The sequence below is a fragment of the Thamnophis elegans genome, chromosome 5 (genome assembly GCF_009769535.1).
Source record: "Thamnophis elegans isolate rThaEle1 chromosome 5, rThaEle1.pri, whole genome shotgun sequence".
Taxonomy (NCBI): Eukaryota; Metazoa; Chordata; class Lepidosauria; order Squamata; family Colubridae; genus Thamnophis; species Thamnophis elegans.
Genome location: NC_045545.1, coordinates 76323001 through 76339417, shown reverse-complemented (window position 1 = coordinate 76339417; position 16417 = coordinate 76323001). Strand labels below are relative to the sequence as shown.

Here is a 16417-nt window from a genome sequence, read left to right as displayed (position 1 = left end):
AAATCAAACATAATACTAGATTTCTATTTTGTTTGTGAAAGACTGGCACACTTACCTGTAACTTTCAAACTTCACTTCTGAATTAACTACTCTCAGATTGTTAGTGAGAAGTCCCCCCAAATCTATGTCAAAGTGAAGTTCATTTAGTTACTACAGGGGTATGCCCAGGTAGTTTCCTTAACTAACAACCTACACAAATGTTAATAGCAGTCTGCTTTACCTTAATCTCAGATTTTACATTATGTCATGTTCACCATTTATCCATTCACACAGCATATATTTATATTCTCTGTGGCTTTTTTACTTACACAAACCACATGACAAGTTTTATCCTATATTGGGACTCATCAAATGTTTGCTACTAGCTCTTTACCATGAAGTGTACTTGTGAACTCTGCAATTCCTAATTCCCCATACTCTAACGTTTCCTAGAGCCACAACTGCAATTTTGATGGTCTAGAAGTCAATTATATTAACCTCACGCTGAGCAACCTGGATTCTGCTTATTTCTTCCCACCCCATGGCAAAAGCCCCTCATGTATAATCCCATTAACACAGTAGCACCATTGGTAGAAATTAAATTGCTCAATGTTATCAGTATGGGATGAATTTAGATCATGTTGTTTAGCATAGCTGAGACAGGAGGGAAAACAACCTAAAAGTTATCCAAGTGGGGAAAATGGGACAATTTTAGTTTTTCACTTTTGGTGAATTGTTAGTAACTAGTTTTCAAGAAGGAAGAACTGTTTTAGGAAAGCAAAAGACAAGGGATACTTAGCCGTGGCAAAACAGAAGCTGCAACACTTTCCTTGTTATGAACACACAATTTGTGACAAAATCCAAGAGTGTATTGAGGTATTCAGTCACTAGTTTAGCTAGATCTGATGGTGAACCGAGGATGTACATTTCAGAGATGGCAATCCATGTTTTGGGTGACACAACAGTTCACCAATATTGCTGTACTTCCATGATATTTGGAGGCTGCCAAGGCCACACAGTAATAGGGCATGCTGTCAAATGACCACCAGACTTTCCAGAAGTTGCGTGAGAAGGTTGTGCTCTATCATGGTCTCTAGCCTCTGAAAATTGCATTAAAAATGTCCTTTCACCTGGTTTTCGGAGGATGCAGATGTTTTAGAAGAGCATTCTTCAAAGCTGCTTCAAGGATGAAGGCTTGTGTGGCCCAGAACAGCCTTGAATAGACCTCAGGTTCCTGTCAGTTAGAAGACTATGAGGGAGATCTTGGGGATCACAAACATGATTGGACTGTATTATATTTTAAAAAAATAAACGAATATGAAAGAATCATTTTATCTTTTGTTTGGGTGGGGCGGGGTGCATGCCAGCAGAGACAAATTAGATTTTTTTAAAAAAATTGCTACCCTAAGCCCCAAAGGTTCATCACTGAGCTAGTCTGATTGCACTGATTTCATTGAACCTGTGGGCATCCACAGCCACAATATCTTGTTGGTTTTGTGAAAAGGTGAAAGCAATGTTTCCCCCATTGTGTCCCAGGTTCTGCCCATTCCTACCGGAGTGTAACATCACAATACACGCAGCAGGATGACATAGCTCTACTTTTATCCTTCTGTTCCCTCTTACAATCTCCTGTGGGTGCGTGGAATTCTTTCTTCTTTAAATATTTAGTTTGGTTCCATTGATTTCACATGGAAATGTCCCAGTAAAATTTTCTCCATGTACAAGATAGCAAGTTTATTAAGTTTACATTTCTGGGTTTTGAGCAGGGGTATTTCATGGCCTTGTTTTTTCATGAGGTGCTGAAGGATGCATCAGGGCAGGTCCAGACACCTTGAGAGTTGGCACCATGCAATTGCAATTACAAAGGCAGGGGTGGGATTCTGCCAGTGAAGTTTTAAATTTTTCTAGATCAGTGTTTCTCAAGCTTAGCAACTTCAAGAGATGTGGACTTTCATTCCCAGAATTCCCCAGCCAGCCAGCTTAGCAATTTTAAGATATGTCAGTATGGTTAGCTGGGGAATTCTGGGAGTTGAAGTCCACATTGTCAGCATTCCTGAAAACCCCAAATCCAATCAAACTATAAGACAGGCATTTTCTCAAAGCTCCCATTTATTAGAGTAGATATACAGGCACATCTGGGAAACACTGAATCTGATATTTCCCGGCTTTTCCTCAGTAAGTCAAAAGTCCAAACCCATCCCCTGCACTCAACATTCCCATCACCTCGTCCAATCCCAATCCGTTCCAACTCGAGATATCATTCCAGCCACCCCTCCTCCAGGTGCAGGAATGCCATGACCTTGACCGAAATGAAGAATGTTATTTTGTCTAGCTGCATTCCCTCTACTAAATCCCCCCTCCTACTTTCCCAGGCACAAGAATGTGGCAGCATGGAAGCTTAAAGTTGCTAAGATTGAGACACACTTTTCTAAATGGATAATCACGTTAATCTGTCATTCCAAAAAATGAATCTTGTGTCCCTTGAAAAGACCAAACAAATTTACAATAGTCTTTAACATTTATATTTTATTGTTTTACTAATTTAGCTGAAATGTTAATATATATTACTAGTCCATTTATAATATGCCGTATGCTATACTATAAAATACTATATATTTTGGAGAAATGCAGTCTCCTGCATCAGAAGCAGGAAATCATGTTTTTGAAGAAAAAAATCATGTTCTGTATCGGCTATTTCAATTTCCCCTTGGGTGGATGGGGAAAACCGCCAGCTATGCCCTAGTTCAAAATGAACAAAGCACATTGTAATGAAGAATCCCGTTTGGCTCAGAGTGAATTGTTAGAATTTGCTGCCCTCATGTGTTCGCTTTTGGGAAGATTGGGGAATTAGCAGCAAGGGCATGTCAAGGCGTGATCTTCTATATCAATGTTTCTCAATCTCTGGAGTAATAAAACGAATTTCCAGAATTCCTCAGCCAGCATGACTTTTTAAAACAAAGTAAATCTGCTTTGTGCTGCTTTTGCACATTCCTCAACTCCCCAAAATAAGACCGGGTCATATTAATTTTTGCTCCAAAAGACACATTAGGGCTTATCTTCAGGAAAATATGGTACTAAATGCATCTATTCTAGCACTAAGATTTTGAAGAGGCAAATAAATAAAAAATTTTTTTGCACTCTGCAGACCCCCCCAAAACAGTCAATTTTTTGAGAAAATTGGCCCATTTTTTGTCAAAAAAGGACATGCATAGCATTTAAGAGACTTGTAGAGTGCTTCTGGGGCCCATTTTTCACTCATTTTTGTCCTCCTCAGCCCCCAGGAGCATTCTGGAAGCCTCCTAAAGGCTATGCATGGCCATTTTTGCAAAGGGGGCAGGGTTTCAGGAAGCCAAAAATTCTGTATTCAGTGTATAAGACGCACCCAGATTTTCATCCTCTTTTTTGAGGGAAAAAGGTGCGTCTTATACTCAAAAAATACGGCATTTTCTGCGCCCTGAAGGGCTTGTGCAGTTTAAGAATTGCTCCCACTACTATTTAATACTAATTATGACTTGTTTCAATTCCCTTTTCCAAGCACAGGTGGTCTTTGACCAGAGGTGGGTTCCTGCCAGTTCTACACAAATCTACAGTGCTGTTTAGAATCGGTTCCAGCTCCCTCCCCCCGCCCGTCCACACATCATCAAGATGAAGAGCGAGAGGAGGAATTCTGGGAGTTGAAGTCCACAAGTCTTAAAGCTGTCAAGTTTGAACACCCCTGGGGTTTTTTTTTCTAAAGGGTTAGGGGTGCAAGGGTCTTGTAACTTGACAGCTTTTTAACTTGCGTGCTTCAGTTTCTGAGCCAACATTTTGGTTGCTAAGCAAGAGCGTTGTTAAGTGAGTTTCACCACATTTTACATGTTGGCCATGCCCACCCAGTCACATGGCTGGCAAGCCACTTTCACAAAGCAGGCCACACCTACAGAAGAGGTTCTAAAAAATTTTGAAACCCACCACTGTCTTTGACTTACCTCCATTCATTTAGCAATAATTCAACAGGACTGAAAAAAGTGACTTATGACCAGATTAGTCATATTAATGTGATCAAAATTGCATTAGTGTATTTGTATTTATGACAATTGCAGCATCCTCATGAGATTGCAATCTGCAACTTTCCTAGCTGGCTTCTGAAAAGCAAAGTCAATGTGGAAAGCTGGATTTGCTTAATGACCTTCTGATTTGCTTAACACCTTTGATTGTAAAAGGTCATAAAATTGGATGCAACTCACTTAGCCACCGTCTTGCTTATCCACATAAATTCTGGTCAAAGTTGTGTTTGTAAATTAAGGACTATCTATATGCCATTCAAAATTATGTTTCAGCAATATGGACATAGAAACTTCACAGTTTGTTCTCAGGCTAAGATTATGGCAGAAAACAGATTGGGCACTGATGGCCTCCTTTGAGCTTCAGTAATAACACAATAATGTTCAGACTATTTTTTTCAGATTAGAAGTCCAAAATCACAAATCCAAAGAGGCAATATCTTTGCTAGAATAATTGGAAGTTTTATAGCATTTTGAGACCACAATTTTGAGATTACCATATTTTTTGGAGTATAAGACGCTCCGAAGTATAAGATGCACCTAACTTTTAGGAGGAAAACAAGGGGGGGGGGGAAATCTGCCTCTGTCTCCCAGCAATTTGCCTTCTTGCAGCAAACAGTAAACAGTACAGAAGATATAACATTTGTGGTGTTACATTTCAGACTATACTTGTACAGATGCTGTTAAAATTGCTATGGCTTTCTGGAAGTATACATTATTCTCTGCTATTTAAAAGAAAATACAATAGCACCGGGCCTCTTCAGATCAAGCATTTATTTTAAAAAGCTTCTTCATTTTGTTAAGTTGTCTAGAACAACAATTTTAAAGCAGTTTTTTAAAAATAAGTCTAATAATTTGAACCTTCTATAGGTATTTATAGTTATTGACTTACCTCCTTGCAGGTAAAAAAAAAACCCTGCCTCTGCCTCCCAGCAATTTGCCTCATTGTAGCAAACAGCAAGTTTCACTTTCAATTTCATTAAGCAGGGGCCTTCCAATGATCAGCTGTTTCAGGCTGCAGGTATTGCCACAGCCTATTGCTGCCTCCGCAAGCCCCATTTTCTCCATTTGCTGCAAGAAGGTAAATTGCTGGGAGGCAAAGGCCAAAGGGTGGGGGCTGGTTACATTTGGTGTATAAGACGTACCCAAATTTTCACCCTCTTTTGGGGGGGGGGCAGAATACTCCAAAAAATACGGTAACTTTGAACTGATGACATTGTATTTAAAATATTTAATCTAATTTTTCAGCTTCTTCCTACATTTTTCCTGATTTTTAATATCTTACTTGATAAAGAATCATGGAGAACGTAAAAGCTGACATATTTTATTACTCTTTTTGGTTAGTATTAATATAAGACCAATAAGAAACGTTCAGAGTTTTGATTGTACCATTGTGGTTATTGTCTTCTTGGTCAGATCTGCCTCCTGCTCTATTAAGAAATCCAGATTAAAGTATCCCCAAAAGATGTTTATCTAGTCTCTGCCAGAACACATCTGGCTAAATAGACCCCTCCACCTCAAAGTGACAGTTCATCCATTGAATTGTTTTCACTCTATGCATCTAACTTAACTATATGAGTTAACTATTTTCAAGACCACTGAAACTAGAGTCATGAACAGCTAGTTCTCCCAAATTATTCCAAAGTGGATTGCCCATTTTTAAATATTGCTCAAGGCAGCTTTCCTCGGTTTGTGCTCTACAGTTAAGATAGGTAACCAAATCCTTTTTATAATACTAGCTGGGAATCCTGAGCATTAAAATCCTAAATATCTGAGGTAAAGTAGGAGCAGAAGATAAAGAGACAGGAACAAAATCTCCAAGAGCTTTGTGAGCATGTGGAAAAGATTCAAGGCATTGGAGAAGCACTTGAACTACTTTAGTGTGTAGTATACAATGACCATTGTTTTCTTAGAGAAAAACAAAAGAAAGGATAAACCTGAAAAGGGAGCAAATCTGAAAGAGGTTCATAAGGATAAAAAAAGTTTATGTTTATAACTTTGGTTATTAAGGAAAATTTAAGAGCGAAAGGAAGAAAATAGTTAAATTAAATCTCAAGGACAGATCTCTGAAACAACGGACTGCTTTTTATAATAGGACATATGGTCATTTTACTGTAAAGGTATATGACAATGATGGCTAACCTTTTTGTTGTTGCGTGCCGAAAGTGGGCCCCCACATGCACACGTCCGCTTGCACCCATAATGCAATGTGCACATGGCACCCCTGTGCTCCCCCGTGCATGCATGCATGGCACCCCCCGTACCTCATTTTGGGCCTAGTAGGCCTCCCTGCAGCCTCCCGCAAGCAAAAACAGTCCCCCGTAGTCCCCTTATCCCACGTATCTGTGTGCGTCTCCTGCATGCGCCCTGCCCCCTGTGCATACACGGCAGAGATGCAAAAATCAGCTGGCTGGCGGGAGGCAAACACACATGCATGGTGCAGCTGAGCTGGGGCGACGGCTCATGTGCCGACAGAGGGCTTTGCGTGCCACAGGTTCGCCATCACGAGTATATGGGAATGACCTGAAGTAGAACTGAAGTCTACCCAAATAGTCTGATAAACAAAATCTGAGTCAGTGGAGGGATGGGGATGGATAAAGCATCTCAGAAGGGACCTTCCCTAGTTTTCAGGAGGGTAAAAGTAAGGGAAGGGAGAGTAAAGGAAGATTTGCTGTTGAGTCTGTTACAGTATTGTAATGTTACAATAAAGGTAGTATTAGGACTCCTGGTTGGTGTTTTTTGCCTGGACTACTTCAAGGGGCCGACATACTTTGAAACTAGCATAGTTTATATTTCTTCTAGTGAGAATGAAAAGTTGCCTTAAAAAAACCTAAATAGCCAGTTTTTTAAAAAATAGTCTCTCCTTCTTCCCCCCCTCCCCCCCCCCTATAAATTGACTTGGTCACATTTTTTCCTACTACATTAAATTTAATTTAAACCTTCTTAACTGAGAGAGGAACACATCCATGCTTGCACAAGACATCTGCCTGGTTTATGGCTGTTGCCTGTATCTTTCCTATCACAAAGGACAACTGCAGAGGGCACTCCCAGGGAGCACAAGTACTATGGGAAGCAAGGGAGAAAAGGGCCTGGGGCAGGAAAGCACTTAGAGGAGCAGAAGGGAGAAAGTGCAGAGAGTCCATTCCCTTGGAAACGGCTTGCCTTTCAGCATTGCAAGACGCATCTTGTCAAGAGCAATTTATTCCTTTATAATTATAGCTTTCTGGCTGCAAGTCCCCTTGGCATCTGTGCTGCTAGGAAATGGGGAGAGGAACAGAGAGTCACACCCTTCCAGGAGATCAACATTCACATCTTTCGGCCACCAGCTGAATTATAGCTTCCAGGACAAAACACAAGCAAACAAGCCTGGACTAGTTCTTATAATTTCCCCCACGAATCATGGCTTGAGAAATTTGATCCCTGCACTTTTAAAAACAAAGCAAAACAATATTAGGTGCTGCATCATCCCTTAAGAATGTCTGGAGAATTGGAATTGCTATCTGGGACAAAATCACAACAAACCAACAAGAGTTAGTGCAATTGATTCCACTGCCTAGCTTTCACCCGACGGCATCCGTAATGTTTGATATAAGCTTGTTATATGTTTATATCATTTTCCCCGCTTCAATGCTACCTTTGTGCGCATGACAAACACATATTTTGTGATAAGAGCACCAAGGTTTTGGAGACGTTGACTTCATATGCCTGGAATGTACTACCCAACTTTGTTGTTACATTTTCAAAACTTTAACCTTAAACCAGTGGTGGGCTCCTACCAGTTCGGACCGGTTCGGCTGAATCAGTAGTAGCTTGGCAGCCTGGGTCACCAGGCCTGAAACACCCCAAACCGGTTCTCTAGTTTTTTGCTTCTGCGCATGCGCAGAGTAATTTTAATTGTACTGTGCATGCGTGTACAGCGCACATCAAGTGCACACACAACGCATCCCTGAGTGAACCGGCGGTAACCTCTGCTGGAACCTACCCCTGTCTTAAACTGTCTGCCGTGGTCCTCACCCCATTCCTAACAGGTTTGTAAGGGGGCGTGCATAAGCGCACCAGCGTGCCTATCGTCCCTGTCCTACTGTTCCCATCTTTCTTTCTTTTTTTAATATTTATTTTTTATTAACAAACATGTAAAATACACACACACAAAACTTAGACGTACACCATATTTACATAATACAATATGAACAGGAGCTTCCTGTTCTTTATAATAGCAATTATCAATTGATACCACTCACCTTATATTATTTCCCCTTCTATTGTATTTCATTTGGATTTCACCATTCTTAACCCTCTTATTTTACTCATAACTATTATTTTTTGAGTTTTGTTATATTCCTTCATTGATTCTTGTTTCTTTCCTCCATCCATTTATCCCATATCTGGTAGAATTCTGATTCTTCTTTTCCCTGGATTTCTTTAATTAGTTTGTCCATTTCAGCACAATCCATAACCTTTCTTATTATTTCACCTTCGCTTGGAATTAATTTGTTTTTCCATTTCTGGGCAAAGGCAATCCTTGCCGCCGTAATTATATGTAGTATTAAATACTGGATTTCTTTTTTGTATTTCGTAGACATTATTCCTAATAAAAAAACTTCAGGTTTCCATTCTATTTTAACCCCTGTTATTGCCTCCAGCCAAGTTTTGATTCTTTCCCATCTATTTCTTATGTATCTATGTATACCTGCTTATACTTACATGTTTATATGTTATATTCATACTAATACTTGTTTTCCCGTATATGCTTGACAAACCAAAATAAATATAATAAATAAATACTGAGTGGCATTGAATAGACAGAATTCCTCTTTTCTCTCTCCCCCACCCCTGATTTCTTATATAATCTTTTAATATAATGGCAGACAGAATTAATAAAAAAAATAAGTTCCTTAATCATTCAGCTACCAGGTGATTTTGCTGCACAGGCCCATTATTTTGGATAACAAGCATTTTAACTTATTACTTGGACAAAGCAATAATCTCCCCCAATGGCTGTCTTCTGTCTTCTATGAAACTAATCCTAAATAGAAAGATCGAGCAACAAGCAGGAGCAAAAGTAAGAGTCTGTCTAATAAAGTCTAAGCTGGAAGTCCAGCTGACCTCCTGCCTTCATGAATTCTGAGCCCCTTCTGAAACCCGAGCCCTCATTTTAACTAATATGCAAGTAGTACAGGGAAGATGTCTTTACTGATTTCAATCCAACTGTATGCAAGATAGGTAATTCGACACATAATCTCAAACAATATCATGGGTTCCCCCAAAAAGGCCTTATGTTTCTTAATCATAATATAACATTCATGATTTTAGTGAGAAACTTAAAGCTCTGTAAATGTTAACCGAGTATCTGTTCCCAACATTTCTCATGATTAGCCAAGAGTGCATAGGATTGATGGGAACTATATCCTCAAATCATTAAAGATTTTAGTATTTAACAGATTAACAGAGTTGGAAGGGACCTTGTAGGTCATCTAGTCCAACCCCCTTCCCAAGCAGGAGACCCTACACCATTTCTGAAAAACGGCAGTCCAATCTCCTCTTGAAAACCTCCAATGATGAACTTCTGTTCCATGGGTTAATTGTTCTCACTGTCAGAAAATTTCTCCTTATTTCTAGGTTGAATCTCTCCTTCACCAGTTTCCATCCATTATTCCTTGTCTGGCCTTCAGATGCCTTGGAAAATAGCTTGATCCCTTCCTCTCTGTGGCAGCCCCTCAAATATTGGAACACTGCTATCATGTCTCCCCTGGTCCTTCTCTTCGCTAGATTAGCCATGTCCAGTAATTTGAGTACTTCTATAAAACTGATAAGATCTGAAGAAAAGTCCTAGCAGATTGCAAAGCCCATCCTAGCCCAGTATATTCTTTCTCATAATGCTCAGCCACTGACTATGGAGTTCTCACAAGCAGAGGATGGAGATGCAACTGTCTCCCATCATTGTTCCCATACAACTGGTAGTTGGAAGATGGTTCTTTTCCATCCCCCAACCCCCTCCCCAAGCAAAAAAAGACGCAGCAGATAAAGTTGCCATCTCCATTGGCCTTTGACAGACCCATCCTCCAGGAATTTATCCAGTACCATCTTGAAGTCATCCAAGTTAGTGACTATCACCAGGTTCTGTGGCAATGGATTCTATAGATTCTGTTCTGTGCAAAGAATTCTTTTCATCTCTTCTTCCTATCAGCTTCGTTGGATAATGCCTTGTTTTACTCTGAGATGGGGAAAAACATTTTCTTGTCCACTTCTTCCATAGATCGCATGGTATTTATTTATACACCTTCATATTCCCCTCCCACAAATTGGTTTTTTCCCCAAAACCAGGAGTGGACTGCTACAGGTTTGTCCGAGTTTGTGAGAACCCATAGCTAATGTTAGGCTGGTTCGGAGAACCTTCAAATCCCACCTGTGGCTGGCCCCACCCACTCCTCCCCTCCCTGGAATCTCCACACGGCCCATTTTGCATGTGAGGTAAGTGCAGATCTGTGTGGAGGCTTGGGGGGGGGGGACGGGCTTCCTGTTGAAGGCCTCCGGAGCCTGGGGAGGCAGTTTTTGCCCTCCCAGAGTCTCAAGGAAACAAAAATGCCCCCCTCCCCACCAAGGTGCAGAGGCTGACTAGGCCATGCCCACACTCACTGAGCAACTGGGCAGAGAACCCATTGCTAAAGTTTTTGAATCTCACTCCTGCCCAAAACTAGAGCTCCAAATATTCTAATCTTTTCTTGTAGAGAAGAAATATCTGTGAGATCATTTTCATTGTCCCAGAAGGCTTTCTTCTAATATGCAGATTCTTATCCAACTGTGTCAGGTGTTTTGAGTAACCCTGCTAAATTCAAGTCAGTGAGCAGGACACGTCAGAGATCTCCTATCATAATGATCATCCAGGGTCAGTATTCTCCTGGAAAGGTCTCCCAAATCTTTTTTTCTAACAGATCAGATTCCATCGACAAATATATGTTAGAAATGCTGGAAGCGTTTTCCCCCAATAGTAAAATAATTATTAAACTTTTATATAATCATATCCAACTCATATAATTATTCTTTAATGTCACTGCACAGTCTTCAATAAAACTGGATTCCCAAAGCTTTGTAATTCCCAAATAATTGGCAAAGCTGGCTCAACTTGTTGATTGGAGTAACTCAGTTTTCTTTTTTCTTTTTTTTACTTCTCCATCAGAAATAATTCTAAAATCTCTAGTCTGATACAAAGGATAATATGGAAATACTAATGAAATTAACTTTAACTGGATAAATATTCTCCAGATATATCAACAATGCTCAGTAGAAATTTTGGGAAGTACTATTTCAACACATCAGCAGGAAACCAGATAGTGGAATGCTGCAATAAACTATATGAGTGATGGAGAAACTTAGATAGTCCCCATTAAGAAGAAGAAGAAGAAATGCTTAATTTCTGATAGCATCAACTTTCTTGGTTGGGTTTCACAGGCACAGCCCAATCAAATAAAGAGATCAATGAACATCTTTACATGTGGAGGTAAGTGTGGTGTTGACTCTCTTCTTCTAACCTGTTGTTGTAACCGAGGCTTCCCAAGAGCATGAAGCAAACTCTTTGTCCCGACAAAAAACCCTTTTATTAATTTGCTGTGGATTCTGCTCATTCACACCCAGCAAAGTCTTTCAAGGGAGGATGTACAGTCACAGACCTTGTCTGACTTGGAGAACTGACAGGCCGATATCTGCAAAATTTGGCAAGGAGTCACGACCCAATTAAGCAAACTAATTGTCTCCTGTGAACTCCAGTCCCCTTTCGCTCTTCTTTTATTTCCTCTGGGAGGGGCCATTTATCGTCCAGCTGTGGCCTTACTCCCAAGTCGACCCCTGTTCTTTAGCTCTTCTCTTTGTCTGGCAGCTCTGCGCATGCCCACATTGGGAACAAGCTCCAGCTGTTCTTCTGCTTCATTGATGTCTGACTCTGAAGGCAGCTGAAAACTGTCGGACAGCCATAGCCCCCTCTCTGCCTCCGACACAGAGCCCCCCTCAGAGCCTTCCCCAGACTCCAGCACTGGCCCATCTTCCTTCCCAACCTCCTCACTGTCCGAATCTGCTGCCAGCTCTACTGGCCATGACAGTGCCTCTATAACTTTGAGTGGTCATTAAATGAATTGTTGTAAGTCGAGAACTACTTGTTAAGCAAAAATTTGTTATAAGCTGCTGAGAGTCGCCTTGTGGTGAGATGGGTTGCAAACAAATTTAATAAATCATAAGAATAAAAATATCCCTGTTTTAACTGTTCCCTTTTTTTGGCAACTCTGCGCATGTGCACACTGGGAAGAGGCTCCAGCTGTTCATTTGCCTCATTGATATCTGATTCTGAAGGCAGCTGATAACTGGTCCCAGCTCTGCCTCTAACACAGAGCCCTCGTCAATGTCTTCCCCAGACTCCAGGACTGGCCCATGTTCCTCCCCAACATCCTCACTGTCCAAATCTGTTGCCAGCTCCGCTGGCCGCCCACAACAGTGTGCAAAGCAGGAAAGGTTGGAAAATCTGCAGTAGACGATATATTTTTTTTACAGAATTCTTGAAAGTATGGGAGTTCTCTCAAGATCTAAATGCTAGAGATTCTAACACCCAAGCAACTCTAGACAACGTTTTGCTTTAAAAGTTATGTCATTGTTTAAACAATTATCAGGGAACTACTGCCTGTATTTAAGCAGACCTCCACAAGGACTGCTCCAGATGGAAAAAATATTAGAAAGTCAGTAAGTAATCCATGTCAAAAAGTCAACATTTAGCTGTATATTGTAAACATAGTTTTATTGCCATTCACTCACCACAAGGTAATTTCTCCTCTCAACCATGAGAAAATCAAGGTGGTAGCCTATGTAGGCATGTGTGAAGACTACATGCCACTGTTCTTTATAACTAGCTCTACTTCTTAGACTGACAGTCCCAAATGTGCTCATTTCAAATGGACACTATTATGATTGTCCCCCAAAGTTCACCCTGGAGAAAAAAAGATATTAAATTAGAAAGGGCTGAGTCCATCCAACCCAGCAGATACAAACACAAGTACTGAGCTTAACATTGGAGTAATAGTATTAGTTCATAAATTAAAAATACAAAAAACCCCACATCTATTTCAATCTTTTTTTTTCCTCTTCAGAAACTGATTCAGATTGATAACTGTCCAGCCTATAGGCGTAGAAACTCCATGTCATATCTTCCCATTTTTTATCCGTTTATTAAAGAAAGGAAAAAAAAAACCACTATCAAATAAACCCACAACTGGTCTTTTGCATGCCTGGAAGATATGTACAAGGCAAAAGTTCCATTCAGTTTAAGCATCCAGTTTTTAAGTAATTTCAACGCTTTCCCTCTATTTTTTCCAAAAAAAAGGAAGTGAATATTCTGAGCTTCTGATGCAGGTTCTTTCGTCGGAAGGTTCTCCATGCAGGAAATGGAGAGCATAAAATGCCAATAAAATAGATGTCATCTTCAGGGATCAGAAAACTGCTGCAGACACATCTGGATTTGCTACAAATATTCTAGCTCAAGCGCGTGCCGCAGAGCCTCGAGATCAGCATGGCAAGAGATCCTCCAGAAAGGCATGTTGTGCTAAAACGATGCATTTTAAAAAGAAAAAAAAGAAAAGCTCAGAAGATGTTTTCGAACTGGTAGTTGAATTATTATAATCTCAGAAATACAATAATCAAACTTAAAATCATGTAAGGCAATCTGAGAAATGGACAGAAAATAATAACGTACAGTGGTGGTGTGTGGAAGGAAACAAGACCAACTCTCATGACTACATTAATGATTTATAAAAAGATAAGGAAACTATTTTCTTAGATCCCTTTCACACAGCATATCCCTCATTGATTTAAAAAATGTTTCCTCTATTGTAGAGCTTCATATGAAACAGGTCACGTTGAAAAAGTTCTTACTACATGCATCAGCGCTGCATTTTGGAACCTAAGGTAAAAAAATTAGAGACCTCTGATACCAAATTGCAAGTTGCTATCTTTTGGGGGAAAGGTAATATATTGTAATGTGGCTTTTTTTTGGTATAGACATTTTAAGAAAGCCAAATGCAAAAGGATCAAACTGTTTTTAACTTCAAAGAGAAAACTGCCCTAAATCTGTACACCAACATTTAGCAATAGCAATAGCATTTAGACTTATATACCGCTTCAGGGTGCTTTACAATCTTCTCTAAGTGGTTTACAGAGTCAGCATATTGCCCCCAACAATCTGGGTTCTCATTTTACTGATTCGGAAGGATGGAAGGCTGAGTCAACCTTGAACCAGGTGAGATTCGATCTGCCAAATTGCAGGCAGCCGGCAATCAGCAGAAGTAGCCTGCAATACTGTACTCTAACCACTGCATCACCTCTTTGTTCCAATCTACCAGGAAAACACTTGTCCCTCTTCTACTACAACTTGAAAATAAGGTTCAGGAGACCAACTGGAGCCTATTATCAAAATAGAGAACATTGGTAATCAACTCATTCATTTTTTGTTTTCAGCTTTCAGTTTTCCTAAACAAGTAGTGTGCATTTTGTTTCACCTCTACTGCTAGGTAAATAAATCACAAACCATTTAAGCAAGATTACATGTGTAGATCTAAGTATATATTAGCTTTGTCCCGTTATATGCTTGTTGCATAGGGATAAACATCAGCCCTCCCTAACCTGATGTCTTCCAGAGGCACTGGGTTTCCAGCATCCAGGGTTCATAAGTGAATTTTGGTAGTAACAATCTTAACACATGTTGTCAAGAGCAAGCTGAAAAAAACTGGTCTACAATCTCCAATTGTTGTATTCTGGTTGAGATGACTTCGGGCTCTTTGTTATGCAAGTGCCATTTGATGCAGACTTCTATTATCCACATTTTAAAAGATGAAGGAATTTATTATCTCAGGACAATTCAAAACTGAACTTTGTGTCAATTTCCGTAATGGATGCACCATTTAAAGCAAGCCCAGATCCAGTCTACTCATGACTGAACTGCAGAATTTTGATGCCGATTAATCATTTTGTTTTTGTTCTTTGACCAGAGCTGCTAATGCGTAAGAATAAATTAACTCACAAAAAGTGGAAAAATAATTAGCGAGACGGAAAGCAGAAAGTCCAACTTAGAACTGAGGAAAATAAAATCTCTGCTCAGGTGTGTGGATCTCTGAAATAGGTGTTGGTGAGAAGATGAAATAATTTCACATAATCTGTTGGATGAAATTGTTGGGTGACAGCACAAAATAAATGGTTAGAAAACAGCTTTTGCTTAAAGGAAAGAGGGTCAACCTCATCCACGCACTCATCTGCTGTTTCGATGTGGCTTTGCTTCCCTTTAAAATATCTATTTTAATTTCTCTAAAGAGAGGAGATGTTGGCAGCTCAGCCACACCTGCTACTTAGTTGCTATCAATTTATCATGTGGGCGACAGGTGAAGAGAAATGACTCACTCAGGCTGAGATACCATCAGTGCTGCTGGGGAGGCAGTGAAAGGTGCCCCCCTTCCCATGGGCCTATAAAGCTCAGGTGTGTAGCCACCCGTGCTAATGATCACTATCAATCAAAGGCCCTGACAGATCCAGCGAAGAATGCTTCCCTGTTAATGGGAAGGAGGCTTAAAGCAGGCGACAACAGCCAAGGGGCCTCTTGCAAAAGGATTGCTTAACTCTTCTGTGAAGGCCTGGTGGCCTTTGATGCAATCATGTGCACTGACCCAGTTGCTTTTTGAAGTCCACAGAAGCCCAGTCTGAGGCCTCACCCTTATCATCCCTTCACTTTTCATCTCTCCGTTGTAGAGCTTCTTTAACTCTCGGTGAACCACCACGTTTGCTTGAGAAAGGCCCAGCTCATAAAATAACAGTTGTGGCTAAAGAAAGAAAACTGCTGAGTACCAGAGAAAAGTGAAATCTACACCTCTGGTTTAAAGAAAACCAGTAATGGGAGAAAGGGGTCCCAAGAGTTTGGTGCAGAGTTTTGAAATGCTGTAGAGCTTGGATCATTAGGCCACCAAAGGAATGAGTTTTCCTCCTGAGATCTTAGGGTCTCACAATAATATGGTAAAGATTCCCCTTGCACATATGTGCTAGTTGTTCCCGACTCTAGGAGGCGGTGCTCATCTCCATTTCAAAGCTGAAGAGCCAGTGCTGTCTGAAGAGGTCTCCATGGCCATGTGGTTGGCATGACTAAACGCTGAAGCTGCACCAAATGCTGTTACCTTCCCACCAAGGTGGTCCCTATTTTTCTACTTGCATTTATACATGCTTTCAAACAGCTAGGTTGGCAGAAGCTGGGACAAGTAACGGGAGCTCACTCTGTTAGGCAGAACTAGGGATTCGAACTGCTGCACTGCCAACCTTTCTGATCGAAAAGCTTAGCGTCTTAGCCACTGAGCTACTGCATCCCTAACAATATGGAGAAG

General features: G+C 40.5%; 1 protein-coding gene across 1 annotated transcript in view; it reads right to left on the bottom strand.

Moving 5' to 3' along the window:
* Positions 1–13521: 13521 nt before the first annotated feature.
* EYA2 (EYA transcriptional coactivator and phosphatase 2) overlaps positions 13522–16417 on the bottom strand; it is a 65856-nt gene continuing 62960 nt past the window's right edge. The window contains exon 15 of the mRNA XM_032218385.1: positions 13522–13602. Within this exon, the coding sequence (XP_032074276.1) occupies positions 13522–13602 (81 nt within the window). The remainder of the gene's footprint in view (positions 13603–16417) is intronic.